At 47.6% G+C, this 19211-nt stretch overlaps 1 protein-coding gene across 1 annotated transcript; it reads left to right on the top strand.

The window, feature by feature from the left end:
• Positions 1-217: 217 nt before the first annotated feature.
• LOC112107372 (4-trimethylaminobutyraldehyde dehydrogenase) lies at positions 218-18413 on the top strand. The gene is made up of 11 exons (XM_026655415.2): positions 218-446; positions 2624-2769; positions 4334-4463; positions 5786-5920; positions 6588-6784; positions 9396-9536; positions 10942-11130; positions 13936-14023; positions 16010-16151; positions 17059-17171; positions 17707-18413. Exons 1-11 carry the CDS (start codon positions 278-280, stop codon positions 17799-17801), a joined length of 1545 nt encoding a protein of 514 aa, XP_026511200.1. The 5' UTR covers positions 218-277; the 3' UTR covers positions 17802-18413.
• Positions 18414-19211: the final 798 nt, after the last annotated feature.

Raw genomic sequence — 19211 nt, 5'->3', positions numbered from 1 at the left:
CCTCTGTCCCCACCCAGTGTTGGGGTTTCCTCTGCAGGGGGGTTATGGGGAATTTCATACTTCCTCCCACTCTACAGTGGTGGGGTACCTTCCCTTGGTGGGATTATAGGGGTCTTGCACACCTCCCCTCCAATTCTTCCTCCAATGCTAGGGCCCCTTCTCTTCCTTGTGCGTGGTGGTGCTGGTGGTTCCTAGCAATGAGCCTGGACACTCGGTGACTGATATCTGCCTCTGTTTCTCTTTCTCTATAGCCTGTTCCTGTTGCCTTGCCCCCTGGATGCTCCCACGGCCCAGCCTGTCCCTTCTGCCTCGATTCTGCGCCTTCGCCACCATGAGCAGCAAAACCAGCACCTTCCACTTGCAGCAGCCACTCAACTACCGGGCTGGGGCCCGAATTCAGCCTGTGGATGGAAGCCACAGTGAGGAGGTGTATGAGCCAGCGACAGGTAACTGACTGCTTTCTGTGCCAGTAGGGCATCTGGGATCCTGGATCTCAGCAGAAATTGCCTGAAGATATATAACAACCTGCCAGTGCCCATGAACCGGATTGGAATGCTAGATAGACACTGCAGATGAAATCCCAAGCTCCACTGTGAGGCCCAGCACTCTGCAATGTCTCCAAGTAACTGTCCCTTCAACTTGGGGAGACAAGGTGGGTTAGATAATATCTTTTATTGGGCCAAATTCTGTTGGTGAAAGAGACAAACATCCACGCTTACACAGCTTTCTTTACTGATCTCTTTCAGCAACAGAAATTGGTCCAGTAAATCATATTACCTCGCCCACATTGTCTCTCTAATAACTTGGGATCAGCACGGCTACAACAACACTGCCTGCAATTTGGGTAATACTTACATAGCTTGTCTTACCCAGAAAGATGTTGTTTAACAGGTTCTCTCTTCCATTTAGACTTGCATGGGATAGGAAAAAGAAGCTGATACAAGGGCTCTGGAGAAAGAGAGTTAGTGCAGCAAATATTGCTACAGCAGCTGATAAGTGGCCTGGAGTTCCCATTCTGTTACATCAGCCCTGGGGATAGTTGGGTCCCAAGTTCTCATGTGGACTGAGCCCAGTGCTTTTTCATACTTAACAGAATGGGGTGAAACAGCAAAGGCACTCAGCAAATCTCTGGTGTGCTGAGGTAGACAGGGAAGCATGGACTTCTCTCATCTCTCTAGCCAGGTGCCCTGCACTGCTGCTACCTTGTGGGGCTCACACACCTAGCTCCCTTCCCTTTGCCACCTCTGAATATCCAGCATCACTCTCTCTCCTGCCAGCACCTTCACTCTTCACATCAGTCTCATTGTCTGTGAGAATATCTGTAGATGCTGTGCAGTGGCATTCGGAGGAGTGTGAATTTGCTTTCGAGCCAGTATTTGGGTCGAATGACCACCTCTGATGGAAATTCATCACTGATACACCAGCCAGTAACCCACAGGATAGTTAAGTAGAAGCTTGTGCTTGCATTTCCTATGTGGGAATTGCCTTTGGTGCTGCTCCTCAAATGCTTGAAGGATTTCATGTAGCTGCTTCTCCTTTCGTCCCTGGCCACCCTTCACACTAGTGAATTATGCCAAGGTTTTTAAAAGTGTCTTGTGACTTTTAAGTGTGTCTCAGGTTGAAACAACTTAAACCGTTCTGATTTTCAGAAGGCATTGGGCACCCATTCTCTGAAAGTCAGATCCCTTTATGGTGTCTCAAGGAGGGCACTTGATCCCTAGTCCGCTGGGGAAAATCCTAGTTCTAGCAGATAACACTTGGTGCTAGTAGCATAATGGTCATATTCAGAGACAGTTTGTCTGTCAGTATTTTAGCAAATAACACTTGGAATTAGTGTCAATACCAGAAGCTGGCACAGTCCGTACCAATACCAACCTCTGTAGCCCAGCCCTGCACTCAGTCCATAAGCAGAATGCCCACTGCCTTTAATGGAAGATCCATGCAGAATTCTACAGGATCTGGCCCTTGGTGATTAGTAGTAATCTTTTCCAATACCAACATCTGGTACTGGCAGATGACCTGTTCAAAATGTATTAAAAACTGTAACGGTCTTAAAATGCTGGGATTAAAAGGCTTTTGGGAGAGGATGTTTGGACAGGGTGTTGTTGGGTTATCCCAAGTCCTACAGAATCAACACAGGAAGGAGACTCCTTAATCTTGCAGATAAAGACATAAGATCCAACAAGTGGAAGTCAAAGCTTGACAAATTCTAACTGGAAATAGGGAGCAAAATTTGAACAGCGAAGTTAACTAACCATTGAAACAGTTCACCATGGATTGTGGTGGATTCTTTATCACATGAAATCTTCAAAATGAGATTGGATGTCTTTTTAAAAGATCCTGTAGTTCAACCACAAGTTATTGGGCTCAGTGTAGGAATTACTAGATGAAATCCTATAGACAGGAGGTCAGACTAGATGATCACAATGATTTTTTTTTTTTTTTTGTGGCCTTAAAATCTGTTCGCATACATGCAAAAGCAGTAAGAGACAGAATGAAAACTTCTTCTGATACTCTAAACCATGGATCACATTGGTGCTATTCCTATAAATGCTTGCTGATAGCGAGGTTAGTGGCAAAAATCTCTGAATGAAAGCTCTGAAATATAAACCTTTTTTCTTAGGTCGAGTGATGGGCAAGTTTCTATTCTCTGGGGAGAAGGAGGTGGATCTGGCTGTGCAGAGTGCCAAAGCTGCCTTTAAGATATGGAGCCAGAAATCGGGCATGGAGCGGAGCAGGGTTCTGCTAGAGGCTGCCAGGATTATCCGGGTATGTGGTGAAGCTTTTCTCTTGTGTTGGAATGGAGTGGTCCTGTCCTTGATCCTCCTTCTGAGCTATTTAAGTTATTTTAACCCTTGACAGCTTGCTATTGGGCTGTGCTTGCAGCACTAGATGAGACCACAAATGCAGTAACATTTCATCAAACTGCATGAATAATGCAGAGTTTGAAAGGCATCTTTGATCAGCACAGATAGTAGATTTCCTCCAGTCTCATCAAGGCAGCTTTGTTGCATGTGACCACTAGCTCAGTCTTTTGTCTCTTCTCTTGAGAGCCCTAAATCTGCCTGCCTGCCTGCCTCCCTTGTCACTTGGATCTCCCCTGTCCCAACGAATATAGGCCAAATTTATGCCTGAGTTGAGGTCTCTGGATTGCTTATCCCACTACTGTAGTTTCTGTATCCTTATAGTAAACTTAGTTTTGTTTGCATCAGACATATAAAAATCCATGTAAGCGTGCTAGAAGTGAAACCTCCCAAAGTCCAGAACTTCTGTGCCTGCAGAAAGTACAGGGCACTATCCCTGTCTCCATTTGCTTTTGGAACTTAAATTGCATAACTGTTACACTGCCTTATCTTCATAACTACTAAGGGCTTGTGTACACTTAGCTATACTAAGCTGCAGGGCTTTGGAGTGGAGGCTGGAGCTGGAGCACGGACCAGTAGGTTTTTGCCCGGAGCCGGAGTGGAGCAATTCAAAAATGTTATTGCTCCAAATCCGTGCTAAGCTGTAGTGCTCAGTGAAAACACTGCTTACGCCGATGGGAGAGGTTTTTGTCCTTCCTGTTGACATAGCATTTTCTACACTGGGAGTTAGGTCAGTATCCCTGTAGCTCAGGGGTGTGGATATTCCAAACCCCTGAGCAACGTAGTTACACCAATGTAAGTTTGCAGTATAGGCCCGGACTTAGTGCAGTAACCCTGTAACTGGAATGCGTTAGAATGAGACTCTTGCTAGGGCAAATAAAAGAGTACATACATTGAAAAGTACATACATACTTGGCTGCATTTCAGGTTTGCCTCTGCTATATTTTTGGAGGGATTTGTGCTTATTTTTCCTTCATAGTCCAGCTTCTCCTGCTGTCTGACCCCTACAGTAGAATTGTAATGCCGTGTTCAGGGCAGTCTGGTGATAAAGATGATTTACCAGCAGAATTTATTTATTTTTAAATCCATGGTTCTAGCCTCTTTAGGTCCCTTTTGGATTTTTCTTGTCCTTTGTTGTTTGCAGTTCCTCCCAATTTAGTATCATCTGTGAACTTACTTAATGTTTTGTTTACTCCAATTTCTAAATCTAAATGATCAGTAAATCTAAACAAGGATGTTAAGCAAGAGTAGACCTATGGCAGACCCCCAGCAGGTCTTTGTTAGATACTCCTCTACGCCCAGCTCAACACACTGGTGAACTGGTAAATGGCAAGTGGAAAACACAGCTTTAGAGACGATTGGGTCATCACTGATGGCAAAGATTGTCTTTACCTGTGTTTGGAAGGCAGCTAGCATGCTGTGGGCTGTGCCACAGTCTGTCTAATGCTGTTACTGTGCCGCTCTTACAGGAACGGAGGGAAGAAATTGCCACCATGGAAACCATCAATAATGGGAAATCCATCTTTGAAGCCAGAGTGGACATTGACATATCTTGGCAGTGCCTGGAGTATTATGCAGGTTTAGCGGGGGCTATAGCAGGTGAGAGCTATACTAGTCACTGGAGCCTCATTCCTTTTCCCCAGCTGTGAGTCGGTCATTTGTGTACTGCAATGATTGTTTAGTCAGATGTTAAATCTTAAGGCCAGTAGAAAGTCCCTGGCTATTTGGAATAGGGTAGAATTTCGGTTTCAGATTCCTAGGATAGGAACCATGGTATCACAACACTTTTTATGCAGTGGTGAGTTAAACATGGGGGGGCAAATTCTGTCCTGCTTTAAAACCTGTGTGACTCCATTGACCTCAGCAGGAGTGCCTGGGATTAAATTGGGCTGGAATGCGGTGACCAGGTAAACAGGGCAGCCATTCTACATGTAGCAAGAGTCCATTTATCATCTTGGGACACTGATGCTGATTGTAATGGGAGAAAGGTAACTGGCTACACCTCCAGTGATATCCCTGGCTTCTTTTAAAATGCCTTGTGACTTTCAGCTTCCACTCAGACAGTGCAGACTGGACCCTGGTTTAACATCTCCTCTTAAGGATGGCTCTGCTGATAAAGGCTTTATCATAGCCTGGGGGTGGGAGCACAGCTATAAATATAAATGGGTGAGGCTGTAGTAAAGCAGCTAACAAATGGAAGTTATTTCTTTTTTTGTCTTTATATTAGGGACCAGATTCACTGTTAGCTGGGGCTTTCAGTTCTGGATGAGATCAGGGCCCCGTTGTGCTAGGGTGCTGTTTATACATGTAGCGAGAGAGAGTTCCTGCTCTGAAGAATTTACAGCATAAATGGACAAGACAAAGGGTGGGAGAAGAGAGGCTTATTCTCTCCTTTTTACAGATGGAGAAACTGAGGCACAGAAAGATGTAACTTGCTCAAAGTCACACATGGAGTCTGTAACAGAACTGGAAATTGAATCCAGATTGCTTGGCTCCCAGGCCAGTGCCTTAACCACAAGACCTTCCTGCCACCGTTGGCATAATCAAGTGCAGCTGGTTTCAGTGGGCTTGCAGGCACCCGCCTGGGCCAGCAATGTTTTTTTTTTTTTTTTTTTTTTTTTTTTCTGTAGTGTCTGTCCTTTTGCTGGTTCCGGTGGCACTGGGGATTTCACTCTAATTCACTAAAAGGGGGAGCTGTTCCTTGAGTCAAGATCTTAAGACCGCTTTGGGCAAACCCCATTTGGTGCTACTGGTCTTGGGGCACTTGCAAACCTGTTAGTATAGAGGGCTTTGCTAGATCCCACTTTGGCAGTGAGGCAGGGAAGTGGATCTGAAGCTGTCTGATGAGGCTTGAAGGTTCTTTGTTAGTTTGTCCATCTAACTCCATATGTTCTCATTCACCTGTATTTATCCCTGCCCAGGTCAGCACGTCCAGCTTCCTGGGGGATCCTTTGCTTACACCCGAAGAGAGGCGCTTGGGGTATGTGTTGGGATCGGAGCCTGGAACTACCCCTTCCAGATTGCCTGTTGGAAGTCTGCCCCAGCCTTGGCTTGTGGTAATGAGACCCCGTCTGTGCAAGATTTTTGTGATTTGGGTGATCAGGTGGTGAAGGATAGAATTGGGTTAAGCGTTTACGGACTAAGAGCTCCATTAGTGGGTGATGAAGGATCTGTTTGTCTTAGATCTGTTTCTAAGAGACCCTTTTTCTGGCTGGGAGGGGAGACAAGGGCAAGGGAGAGTTAGCAAATAAGTTATGGGGTAGGAGCATGACAGGAAGGGGGTGCTGCTGTTGCCTCACACCAAACAGGTAAGCGTTTCAGTGGAAGATGGAAAGAAAGGGAATGGAGCAAAGAGGTGGGGCCAGCAAAGCAGTGGCCCTGCTCCTCCTCCTGACTTAGTTCCAGTAGCAGGTACCATACTAGCACCTTCCTGCTGCTGTGTGACTTCAGTTGCATTTGCCCCCATTTCATCAGTTACTGAGACTACTGCATTTGTAAATGCTGTCGCTGCCCTGCCTGGATACCTGTCTGGATCAAAAGGGGAAAAACTTTCAATTGCTCTCCTATTTTCAGTGTCTTTGCAAAATCCATTGCCCTACTGGAGGGTGAGATATTTGAACATGCAATCCCCCGCCTCCCTGTCCCCAGTGTCTCTCAGATTTTAACACCCCTTCTCCTCTTCTCTTCTCGCCCCCCCCCCCCACCCGTGCTGGATTCACATAGGTAATGCCATGATCTACAAGCCATCTCCTCTCACCCCCATCTCAGTGGTAATGCTGGCAGAGATCTTCACCCAGGCCGGTGTGCCCAATGGGCTATTCAATGTGGTGCAAGGGGGAGCTGCCACTGGCCAATTTCTGTGCCAGCACCGGGATGTGGCCAAAGTCTCTTTTACCGGGAGTGTACCAACTGGTATCAAGGTAAAGACCACCCTGTGCTAGGGGGCAGGGCAAGGAACTTTTAATTATGGCACGAATACTAGAGGACATGCAGCAGAGGCAGACCCTCCTACAAGCCTGTGCACAAGCAGCCTGCCCTGGAGAATGGCTGGGCACATGGGCCATGCCTTGCAGCTATTCTGATATGGCACAGAAATGTCCGATAAAAGGCTGTAGTTATGCTATAAGGGCCTACCTGGAGTACTAGTTGTGGGGTTTTTTTTTTGCAGGGTGGGGGGCTTGAAGGTTACCTCTGCTCTAGAGAGGAGCTATTAACCTGATAAAATCCATGGAGAGTCTCTGCTCTGATAGTCTTAAACTCTTCAGCCTGTTATGGCCTGGTGAAGAGTGTTCTCTAGCAGAGAACAAATACAGGTACCTAAATGGGCAAACTTGGGTCAGGATGTGTTTTGAACTAAGCAGCAAGACAACACATGAGAACTCCTGGAAACTAATATGTTTCCCTCCAATCAACCCAAACTCAGGTTAAATTAATATGCAGAGACCTCTCTTTTCCTAGGGAGTGGAGGGAGGAGGGGTAGCAATCATTGTTAGTAATTTTCTACCCCACATTATTGGACAGCTGCTTACCTAGCAATGGTATCTTGGGGAATAAACACTGACCTACAGCAAATTCTGCTCATGTGCATGCAGTGAGACAATTAGTTCTTTGGAGCTGGGGAAGATTTATCCTGCAGCCACGTGAGTCTGGAACTCAAGCATTTCCCCCTGGAGAATCAATCCCTCCATTAGTATGGGATACTAACTGATCCGATTCCTGGCCATTTCCTGTGGTGGGGGTGGGAATCTAGCTCATTCCCCATAGTTTCTAGTTGCTGCCTTTTCAGAAGCAAACGAAAATACTCCCTCCCCCACCTTCCTCAGTCCCTGACAAAGTCTCTTTGCTGAGAAACCAGAGCCCTTGTCCATTCCCTGAGGCAGGTGAGGCCCCAAAAAGACCTGTGGGGGGAAAAATTTGCTAGGGCCTAAACTTTAGTTGGCTCGGGCCTGAACTTTGGTTCAGACCTGAACATTAGTTAAGTTTATTGGAGAAGAGGGATTCTTAGAGGCAGGATGAAGGAAAAGTACAAAAGCAGAACTATCTATATTCACAAGGCCTATGATTCATAATGGCTCACTAACTAGGGTTACCATTTGTCCGGATTCCCCAGGACATGTCCGGCTTTTAGAGTTAAAAATAGCGTCCGGGGGGAATCTGTAAATGTCCCGACTCTCCGTCCCCCCTCCCCCCCCCACCCATGCAGAGTGCGTGCGGCTGACAGGGCAGCCAGCCGGATCGCCAGCCGGCCATTCGCACCGGCAGTCTGGAGCTCCACCCCCTGCTCCTCCTCCCCGGCACGCTGGTCTGAGCGGCAGGGTAAGGGGGCCAGGGGGTTGGAGAAGGGGCAGGGAGGTTCTGGAGGGGGCAGTCAAGAGACAGGGAGGGGGGGGTCGGGGGGAGCTTTCTGGGGGTGGGGGTGTGGATAAGGTTTTGGGCAGTCAGGGTACAGGTAGAGGGTAGGGTCTAAGGAGGGGGCAGTTAGGGGACAAAGAACAGGGAGGCTTAGGTAGGGGGTGGGGTTCTGGAGGGCAGTTAAGAGCAGGGGTCCCAGGAGGGGGGCAGTCAGGGGACAAGGAGCGGGGGGAGGGTTGGGGGTTCTGAGGGGGGCAGGAAGTGGGAGGGAGTGGAAGGGGAGGGGGCTAGGCAGGATGGGGGCGGGGCTAGGGCGGGGCTCCTCCCGTCCTCTTTTTTGCTTGCTGAAATATGGTAACCCTATCACTAACAGTTTTGGGGGAAGCTTGGGAACCGCAAAGGGGCAGACTGTGAAAAACAGGAAAGCTTGCTAAGCTATATTCCCTTTTTTGGGGAATGTATTCCAAATATGGCAATAATGTTGATAAGAAAGTATGCATTACTTAATTGTGGTTTTATGCTATATAAGCTATTTGAAAATCTGTAGTCGGGGGGGATTGCCAGTTCACTGGTACCCCCCGTGCATGCATGAAAATAAAGAGGCCTCAGGCGATTCTGATCCAAACACAACGCGTGGTCGTTTTTCCACAACAGACCTGAAGAGCAGAGTAGCATAGCACGGACTGGGTCACTCTGCTTCTGGTATTGTAGATATTTTCACACACACGTGCCCTGCTAGTCTAGATGATGTGCCCTATGTGCACTCTTCGCTGGTGCTGTGTGTCTGGATCCTTGCACTCGATTAGTCTTATTACATGTTAAAGTTTATACACCCTTAAAACTGTAAATTTTCAACATGCACAGCTCTTTGGGTTTCAACTACCATTTTAATCAGCAAAAAGTCCCTTGTGCCCATCATGGGGCAGCAGTCTGGGAACAGTCTTGAGTGCCCCCCACCAAAAAAAATGCAGTCCCCAATCTTCTGCATGTGACTTACTTCTGTTGTTGCAAAGGGCATGTGTGTGGGCCAGGGGTGAATTTCTCCTCTCTCCCCCTTCTCTAGAATGGGGGGCATGTATTTGTGGTCTTCCGTGGCCCTTCTGGACCTGGTTGGGCCCTCACAGTCCCGTTTGTGTTCATCCCCCAGCAGCCTGTCCCTTCTATCTTTGTTTGTATTAGATCATGGAGATGTCAGCCAAAGGGATCAAACCAGTCACCCTGGAGCTGGGGGGCAAGTCCCCCCTCATCATATTCTCTGACAGCGTCCTGGAGAATGCCGTGAATGGAGCCCTGATGGCCAACTTTCTCACGCAGGGCGAGGTGTGTAGCTCCAAGGAGAAGTGAATGCTACCTGCTTACTCTCTACTCTCCGGTCTCCCTCTCCTCCCCATCTCCAGCCCCACAGATACTACAGCGATTGACGTCCTAAAACACTCAAGTTATATTCACCCTCCTTGTACATGATAGGAGAAACTGCCCTGGGGAGCAGTGCCCATGATGGAACCTGTTTATGAAGTTTCTTTCACAGGCTTGGGGAAGGGAACACACTAGAGCTCTGTACAGAACTAGTGTAGAGCCTTGCAGCAAAACCAGGGTCCGCAGGAGCGTTGGGAGCGGGATTAAGAATAGTCCCATGCAGGGCTCTAGCACACACCCTGTTGTTTGAGGGGATGTCTCCTGGTTTCTGTCTCTGGTGAGAATCACGATAGAGGGCAAAACGGGGGTTCGAATGCCTACTCCTGTGCCACCTCTAGCTCCTTCCTCACTTGCCCCAGCAGGTAGTATAATTCTCTGGAGTGGAGGTGGTGGCTCCAGGAGCTTCTTCTGTGTAAGACACCAGCCCCTAAGATTAGCTATTCTTGCATCTTGGCCCTTGGAGTTAAGCCTGCAGCACAGAGATCAGAATGTATGGCTCTGCCTCCCTACTGCAGCCTCTTTGGATTCCATTACTGACTAGATCAGCTGCTGTGAGTCTGCAGCAGTGTGGGGCTTTCCTCTCTTGCTTGCTGATGATGCTCCCATCCCCATGCCAGCCTGCAAGATGTTTACCCTCTGTGGGCCCGGCCCCTGGGGCTTTCTGTAACATCTATTGCCATAATAGCTAAATGCTTAAGTGTCCCTTTGGGGCATCTTTGGGGTTTGAACAGCCAACTCTGATTATCCCCTGCTGGTGACCATATATATTTTCACCACTTGGTGGCACCGAGACCATTAAAATACTTGCATGTGATGTGTTTTGTGGTGAGGGAGTGAACAGCAAGTGATCCCTTTGCCTTTATTGCCCCTGGGGATGGACTGAGCTGCATAATGCAGTTCACTTTTGTATCATGTCCAAACAGCACCAGAGTTGGGAAGGAAGGTGCCTGGGCTGGTTTGAGCTCCTCTCTAATCAATCAGACTGCCATGCAAACAGTAATCGTCCTAGTGGCCCATATGGAGCTGGTGATGATCGGGAAAGAAGCTCAAATCCTTCAGCTCACTCCCAGTATGTTTGAGGGAAGATAGTGAGGGGGTTAAACTTGGTAGCTACATTGGTCACTTTAATAGCCACTTACACTACCTCCGAGAAATGGGATTCAGCTGCAAGTGAAACAAGTGGTTGCTGCATGTGCTGCTTCAGTGGGTGGGATAGTGTGCCATGTGGGAGTCCTATGGGGGACCATAGTATGTTACATACTCCTCCTAAAGAGCCTTGTATAAGATGGTGCTGATTCTGATGTCCCAGGTTTGCTGCAATGGCACTCGAGTGTTTGTGCAGAGGGAGATCCTGGAGGCCTTCACGGAGGAAGTGGTGAAACACACCCAGAAGATTAAAATTGGAGATCCACTTGTGGAAGACACAAGGATGGGGGCCCTCATCAGCCGCCCCCACCTGGAGCGAGTCCTGGGGTTCATTACTCAGGCGAAGGAGCAGGTGAGAGCATCTGGCTTTCTTGGATTTGAGGGGGCTTGTTGGAAAGAGTCTCACACTGGGGGGGAAGGGACTTTCCACCTCCCTCTGCTGCTAGTTTAATAGACAGGCAGCATGTTCTCACTACCCTTTCTGGGGTGAAGCCCTTTCCCTGCTGAGGTTGAATTACATATGCAAGAGGGTACATGTAGAACGGACTCCTGGATTAAAACTTACACAATGGCTTAATGTTGAATCAGAGTGGTAAGAGATCCTACTATTCAGATATTAGTGTCTCAGCAGGCTATGGGGTCATGGGGATAGATAGCACACATTGTAACATGTAAAGCAGAGGTGGCAAACACCTGGCTCACTTGATCTGTTTATGAGGCGTATTTGAATACTGTAGAATCTCAGCTTTCATTTAAAAACAAAATGGTAGGTCTTGTGTTTGCAATGAGAACCTTCTGGACTTGACCCAAGTGTAACCAGTGAAGTGATGTATGCCTGGTCTGCAGGCAGCCTGGATATAATAGCTTGAGACTGGTGAATTTCCCAACCCCTGTTAATACCTTTGGTCTAGCAATGCTAAAGTCTAATGATGTTCATATGTCAGCACTAACTATTTAATGGCTGATCATTTTAGCAGCAGGAATAGGGAAGGGGTCTGGGATGAACCCTGAAGGGGGTAGAATTGGGGTGGTGCAGAGAACGAAATGAAGGGGGATGAAAGGAGGGGACAGACGGAAGAAGAGAAACAAATGACAGAAGTAAGGGTCATCCTGAAGTGGAGAATTATTTTCCTGCCTAACATGACCATGAAATGAACAACTAAGGTCCAGATCCTTAACTGGTGTAAAATGGCATAGCTCCACTGGAGGAATGCTGATTTGCACCAGCTGAGGGGCTGGTCCAAACTTATTACATAAAGGCCAGATTTCACCCTTGATCTTTGTGCAAACTTCCTGTTGATTCCAGTTGGAGTTCTGCTGTGGATTGAGAGGAGACTGTTGTCCTGAACCTGTACTAGGTGCCCCAATGAAAAGCTGAATTTGGCACTCTCCCCAGAATGAGTCTGACAGTCCTGGTTTAAAGTTTAACTGCAGAACTCTTTGTTTAACATGCCAGGCCAGTAACAGATCATCTGGGCAGATTCAAATTACAGCTCACTGGGATCTTCAAACAAAGCAGTGGGAAAGGCATTCTTCCAGCCACAGGCCAAGTCTAGGGCTCTGCATTACCCTTTCTGACATACTAACAAGGGTCTGCAGCTCCTGGCTTCATCAGCCATGTTAGCAATATCATCATCTGTAACAGGAGAATGAAAGAGCCCTGAACTTTGGACCCTGGCCAGCTCTTAAAGGAGAAAACTGTTTTCAGCTGTTTGTATTATCTGCTTGTTGCTTGGGCAGGCTTTCTCTTTATGGCATGGGCAGCAGCAGATGCTGTCTGTTCAGGCTCTGAGTGGCTTTAAACTCAAGGGTTTTCAATTCTTAGCTGATAGCAAACACCGGCCAGGGAAAACATGAAAGCCTGTCAAGATTGTGCCCAAGACATTGTAAATTTTTTTGCTCCACTGAAACCTGCAAAAATCACCATGGAACATGATTCCAATGGGAAAGCTACAGGAGAAGCAGATATACATTTTGGGACTCCTAAAGATGCAGTTGCTGCTATGGCCAAGGACAGGTCACATGTGCAGCATAGATATATTGTATTATTCCTGAATTCATCTCCAAAAATAAAACAAGATGGCTAGTGACAGTGGCACAATCCCAAACTAGGATGAAGCAAGAAATGTTTCGTTTGCTCATCATTCTTGGAGCTAGAATACAGTTGCTCCTGTTCAGTAGCAAAGATAAACCATAAGACATCTTGTTTTTTCAAAGGCAATTCAATCTGTATCTAAAATTATTCAGTACGGGTTTGTGTAGTAAAGCGCACAATAAATTGTGTTCACACTGTGGGGGGAAAAATAGGTCCCAGCTTGATTTACTCCAGAGTCAGTGTTGTCCCCAGTGACAGCTGGGTCACAGTGCAGTTACCACTTGATGGACAAGGCACTAGAGCAGGGTGCCTTCTGCAGACATCTGCTTTAACCCCTTCCTTTCCAGCCCACCCGAGAAAAGCACTTATTGCTGGGTGATATCACATGCTTTTAAAAAAAATTAGCGCAAGATCAAGCCAAGGGTGGTGGTGGGGATGCCGAATGACTAACTTCCATTCTGCTGCCTGCAGTGGTGCTGGTAAAGTAGAGCAGACCCCTTTCCCTTCTGGGTGGGGTGAACATCCCCATAATGTATCTGGCCAGTCACATGCTACTCAGGCCTTTAGGTATCTCAGCTTATGTGTTGAAGCTCTTGGAGGAGCTTTGGAGGGGAAGTGTCAGACCTGCTGGAGATGAAGGAACCAAAATAACCTTGGGAATCCAGCTTGGCTTCCCCAAACAAGTGGTGCAAGCTGCTGCTGTTCTCCTGCACTTTGTGGGCATAAAGGGAAGGAGGGAGGGAGGCTTCCTGCTCTTGGGGAACTGGCTAATCCTGTCACTGAACTGCCTGCTCTCATCTCCACATAGCCACAGGGTGACAGCTCCAGCTCTTTTAGCCAACCAAGCAATCCAGGACCTTCACTGGGCAGCTGTCTTTGAAGCTGATTTGACTATTGCCACCCCCTAAACCCCCAGACTCCTGGACTCTATCATTCCTGTGACTGGCCAACTCCATCCACCTTAGGCCTCTTCTAAGGCTGTTGCTGCTTCCCAACAGGAACATCAGGGCAGTGTACTGGCTCTCTGACACCTGTGTACCTTCTAGTTTGGCTCATTTTCAGGGGGCAAAGGTGCTGTGTGGTGGGGAGCTGTATGTTCCTGATGACCCCAAGCTGAAGAATGGCTACTACATGCAACCCTGCGTGCTAGGTATGATTCCTCTTCAGTTCAGTGGAGCTATCTTATATGCATAGGTTTAATGCTAACAAGTTCCTGAGCTCAGTCAGACCCTCTGCCTAAAGTGAAACCTGTGAAATGTGTAACCCTTTTCAGATAGCTTGTATAGCTCAGACAGCTGGACCCAACACACAGTACTCTAGAGGCATAGGAACATACTGGGTAAGATCTGTGGTGTATAATGTCTCTGACATTGAGCAGAATCTGATGCTTCAGAGGAAGATGTATTAATACCCCCAGGGTAGACAACTGCAAGAGAACTGGCCCAAACAGGTGGAAATTTCTCCCTAATCCTGGGTAGATAGTGCTTGCTCTGTCCTGAGCCATGAAAGTTGATATCCCTTTAAGAAGCTTTTTCCAGGTAATTTGACTGTAGATGATGATCTTCAAAAAAAACCCTAATTCTCCTTGAATCTTATGGGGCTCATCTAGTGGCAGTGGGTTCCTCAGGCTTATCAGTGCTTTAGTTTAAAAAAGCACTTTTAAATTAAGGAATTTCCTTGTGTGAGAAAGCTGTGCCTGATCTACCTTCTCTGAACTGTTTGATGCACCTCTTGTCACATCCGGTCTTCTTCATTTCCTCTCAACTGAATAGTCTCAATCTTCCCAGCTTCTGTAGGCCTCTTAATATTTTTAGACCGTTGACTATATTGCAAAGGGGGTGACCAGAACTGACTATATGGTGTTCAAGGGCAGACTTTTTATACAGTGTAGCAATATTGTCCGCATTTTTTCTGGCTTCCTAACACTTGAGTGCTGCTGTGCAGCGAGGAGGGGTCTTCGAGCTGTCTGCAACAATGCCTAGGTCCCTTTTTGGAGTTAATTTAGAGCCCTGGAAGGATTGAGAAATTGAAATTGTGTCCCATACTGTGCATTACCTTGCAACTTAGGGCATTTCAACACTGCAATCAGAGCTGTGATTGCAGCACTTGTAGACAGACCACAGCTAGCTGTGATTGAGCTAGTTTGAATAACAAGAGCAGTGCAGCTGCAAGTGCTAGCAGTTCAAGTATGTATTCAGGGTGGGGGAGCTTATACATGCTGCTGCGGCTTTTTGATCTAGCTAGCTTGAAACAACTAGCTCGGGTATGTCTGTGCTGCAATCACCCCTCTGATTGCAGTGTAGATATACCCTTGGTCCACATTAATTTTCATCTATCACACTGCCCAGTTTGCTCAGCTTTGTTATACCCTCCTGAAGCTCCTGCAACCCTCTCTAGATGTTCAGCCCCAGGGCTGATGGACCTGGACATACTGGTACAAGAATGGAGGGTGGGTAGGCTTAAAGGGGAATGTGAGGGAATGGGAGATGTGAAGCAGCAGCTGAGGGCTTTGAATTGTGGGCAGGCAGCCTGCCAACTTCCTGCATAATGCAGAGCCAGGATAGAAGGCATATGTCCAATGCTATGGCTGGACATGATCTTTACTTGTCTTAGTTGTTGGAGGATTTTATAGGCACGGTACAGGCAGAAGATGTGCAAGCTTGTGCACACCACCACTACAGCCCTCCCACCCCCAATCTGCCAGTACATTCAGTCCTGACTTGTTGTATCTTTCTTTGGCCTCACGCATAGCTCTGCCTAGCCCTTCAATCCTGAACTGCAACATTCTGCATAAGTAATATAGATAATGGATTCAGGTTGCAATGCAAGGCATATAGGGGTTCATAGGTTCAGGACCGTTGATAGGACACAGGGTAACAATGGATGGGGCATGGTGGCCTTGACAGAGAAGTGACACACAAGTTGTGGATTGGAGCCCAGTAGAATGACTAGTCAGAGGGATGAGTGCAAAAGTTAGTGCTTGCTCTGCATGTGAAAGGTAGGACATGCCACCCTTCCCAACTTGGCCAATGGCGTGCCAGTGAAGATGCTCTGTCAAGGACTGTTGTGGTGGGGCTGGGATCTTACATACAGAATTCAGCACTGCAAATACACATGTGTGCTGCAATACTTCCAGGGGACTGCAGAGATGACATGACGTGTGTGAAAGAGGAGATCTTTGGGCCTGTCATGTCCATCCTACCATTTGACACTGAGGAGGAGGTCCTGGAGAGAGCCAATAATACCACCTTTGGGCTGGCAGGTGGTGTTTTTACCAGGTACAGGTGGGGGGCAGTGTTCAGTCCTTGAAATGGACTAGGGATAGGGGAAGAATGTTACCAAACTAGAATACCAAGTCCTGGTGGCAGTTCTGCTTCATGGATACTCTCTTAACAGCCACAGAGAGCAGCAAGATGGCTCAGATCAAAACGGAGCACTGTTATTTATTTTTTGTATATAATCATAGCACCTAGGAGTCCCAGTAATGGATCAGGACCCTATTGTTCTAGGTGCTGTACAAAACCTGGAACAAAATGTCCCTGCCTCTGTGTGCTGGACATGTGGTCTCTGGTGCTGTGTTCCAGCTAGGACTGGGGTCCCACTGTGCAGACAGAGATTAGGAAATGGCCCCTTTCCCAGGAGTTTGTAATGTAAAAGATTAACAAAATGCACCATGCTGGGAGTACGGACCTTGTAAATGTTTGTTTTTCCCTCCCCCCATTTTCCCTTTTCATAACAACCTGTAGTGTCTCCAGCTGCCACTCAAACTCCTTCACAGCCCTACTTGTCTTCCCTGCCACGGGAAGACTCTCTGCCTCCTTTTGAGACATGCACACACTAAGTGTCCAAAGGCAGCTCTTGCCTGCTTTCCCTTGCAGTGGTGGGGGAGAAGACAGCCTGCCTTCCGGGTGTACTAGTTCTAACAGCTCTAAGTGCTGTTAGGTTTCCTGGCAATTAGCTGCTACATCCATTGGGCAAGCACAGGTTGGGTGCCTCTCGCCTCAGAGTCAAAAACACTGCCTGCGAACTAGATTCTCATGCACTTCTCCACAGCTCTGCTGCTGGGCATGGGGGAGCAAAGGCTGCTAGTGGGACTCTATGCCCACCACTTGAGCTGTCTGCAGGGGACTTGGGGAATTGGTATGAAAGGGAAGGCTTGCACTAAACCTTGTCCTTCTCCCACAGGGATATCCAGCGGGCTCACAGGGTGGTGGCTGCTCTCCAGGCTGGAATGTGCTTCATTAACAACTATAACATCAGCCCTGTGGAGCTGCCCTTTGGAGGATACAAGATGTCAGGTGAGCAAGGCACCAGCTATGCAAAACCTACTAGAGCTTCCCTTTAAACCTCTCCAGCATATAGGAATAAATGTCCCTACTCCTGTGATAGCAGAATCAAGTGGTGTCATCCTAGGCTGAGACACCAGAAACTGAGGCTGTCACACCTGTGGGAAGCCAAAAGCCGCTCAGCAGCTTGGTTGCTATTTTGAGCACCCAGGGCTGCAGTTAGAAACTGAAGGCGGGAGGTTGGTGAGGGGGCTGCATTGTTACACACCGAGAAAGCTAAGGGAAGGGAATTTACATGGCCTGCTATGGCTCCTAGCTCAGAGCTGACTCAGCTACTCAGTCTAGGGATAACTTGAAATGCCATGTCAAGAAGCCAGTGATGGTGCACTGCTGCCTGCAGGCAGGGTCATCCTTCCTGAAAGGGCTAGAGGTGTGCATGGCTGAGTCTGACCACATGGCTGGTGACAGAGCAATAACAAAACAGGGTGGGTGGCAATGACTGGCACTATCATCTGACTCTCTTGAATATGGTGTCTGTCCCTTCCAGGGTTCGGCAGAGAGAACGGCCAGGCAGCAATGGAGTATTACTCGCAGCTGAAAACAGTCTGTGTGGAGATGGGTGATGTGGAATCTGTGTTCTAATGGCATGGGCCTTACAGAAGAGCAACAGGCTGTCCCACTCCGTCAGCCAGAGATTTCTACTAGAACTTCTAGATGGCAGTAACAAAGTGCTCAATGTCCTGTGCCAATGGGGGAAGCTGGGGTGGGGCAGTGTGCTGCAATCCTATGCATTTGTGAGTGTGGGGGCATGGGACACAAACAGTTGGGGTTCAGGTTTGAGTGTCCCATTCTCCACAATCTGCCTGGGGGCCTAGGACTAAAATCGGATTAAGTGACCTTGATTCATCACCAGCAACTATTGCTACTGAAGTTAGTGCCAGTAGACATAGCAGTTGTCTAGTAACAATTTCTGATTAACTACTGGGTCATGCTCTGACAGTTCATTGTGCATGGAGAAAACCTACACTGATGCCGTAGTCTCTGTAGACAGAGGTTTCCTTCATGCACACGGAGTGGTATGAGAGTCTTGGTAGAAGCATGACTGACTTCTCCTAGACCAGTTCTGAACAGCAATGCCCTTATCCTAAACTACTTCAGCATAGAGGGGTGTTTGAACACTGTTTGGCCATCTCTATATGTGAATGATTGCTGACAGAGGCTTGGTTGGGTCTTTTTCCAAATATAGCTCATTGTGCAGTGGGACAGCAGTGTATAATGGCATCCACCTGCAGCTATGGAATAGTGCTAGCGCTCTACCCTAGAATCACCTAGGGGTAGTTGCTGGTTTAATGAAAGTTTTGTTATCCCCCAAGGCACCAACAATTAGGCAAGCTATTCTTTACGTACACATGCATTTGGAGAAACAGTTTTATACTCCTTTATTTTAGCAATTAAATAAAAGTGCTGGTATATGGCCTTATCTGAAAGATCTGTTTATGGAAGAATGGGAGCTGTAGCTCAAAGTGCTGCCTTTCAGTGGGAGAAGACTGTTAGTATTGTTGTAGCAGTCGATACAAGGGTCACTTACAATGCAGGTAAAGAAATCCTGCCAGCTGTTTTAGAGAGGAGCTGCAACTCTCAAATGCAGAGTAGAGGACTAGTGTGAGAGCAGGGAACAAGCATCTAGCAGGCTCAAGCCATCCAGCTTGGAGTTTAGCAAAGTTAACTTATAAGAGTCCCACCTACAGCAGAGCTACTGCCTAGATCACTCACTGCATAAAGGACTTAGAGGGCAACAAGATTTTTTTTAAATCAAGTGTAGTATCAAAGGGAAAGGCTCAGAAGTGGAACTGATATGATAGGTACAGAAAGGCACTGCCAAGTGCAAAACTGCCTCCTGTGGCTCTTCAAGAGATGGGTTTCTGCTACTCCTCCAGAAAGGTGGCGATGCCGAATACTCTTAGCATAGTGGTCAGTTCTAGGACACCAGCAAGCTAGTGCTGCACTGGCAGCAATTCAGAGCAGACTGCACCCACCCTTAGAGGGACTGAC

The sequence above is a fragment of the Terrapene carolina genome, unplaced genomic scaffold (assembly GCF_002925995.2).
Source record: "Terrapene carolina triunguis isolate 2854851 unplaced genomic scaffold, T_m_triunguis-2.0 Scaffold210, whole genome shotgun sequence".
NCBI lineage: Eukaryota > Metazoa > Chordata > Testudines > Emydidae > Terrapene > Terrapene triunguis.
The sequence above is the reverse complement of the archived record's forward strand: the minus strand, read 5'-3'. Positions and strand labels throughout refer to the sequence as shown.

What these genes read in the sequence shown, in the direction of transcription:
- LOC112107372 (XM_026655415.2), top strand. Translation starts at nt 278, where the DNA reads ATGCTCCCACGGCCCAGCCTGTCCCTTCTGCCTCGATTCTGCGCCTTC. An exon ending in TTTAGCGGGGGCTATAGCAG is followed by an intron (nt 4,464 to 5,785) that starts GTGAGAGCTATA and finishes ATCCCTGCCCAG; the next exon opens with GTCAGCACGTCCAGCTTCCT. An exon ending in ACTTTCTCACGCAGGGCGAG is followed by an intron (nt 9,537 to 10,941) that starts GTGTGTAGCTCC and finishes CTGATGTCCCAG; the next exon opens with GTTTGCTGCAATGGCACTCG.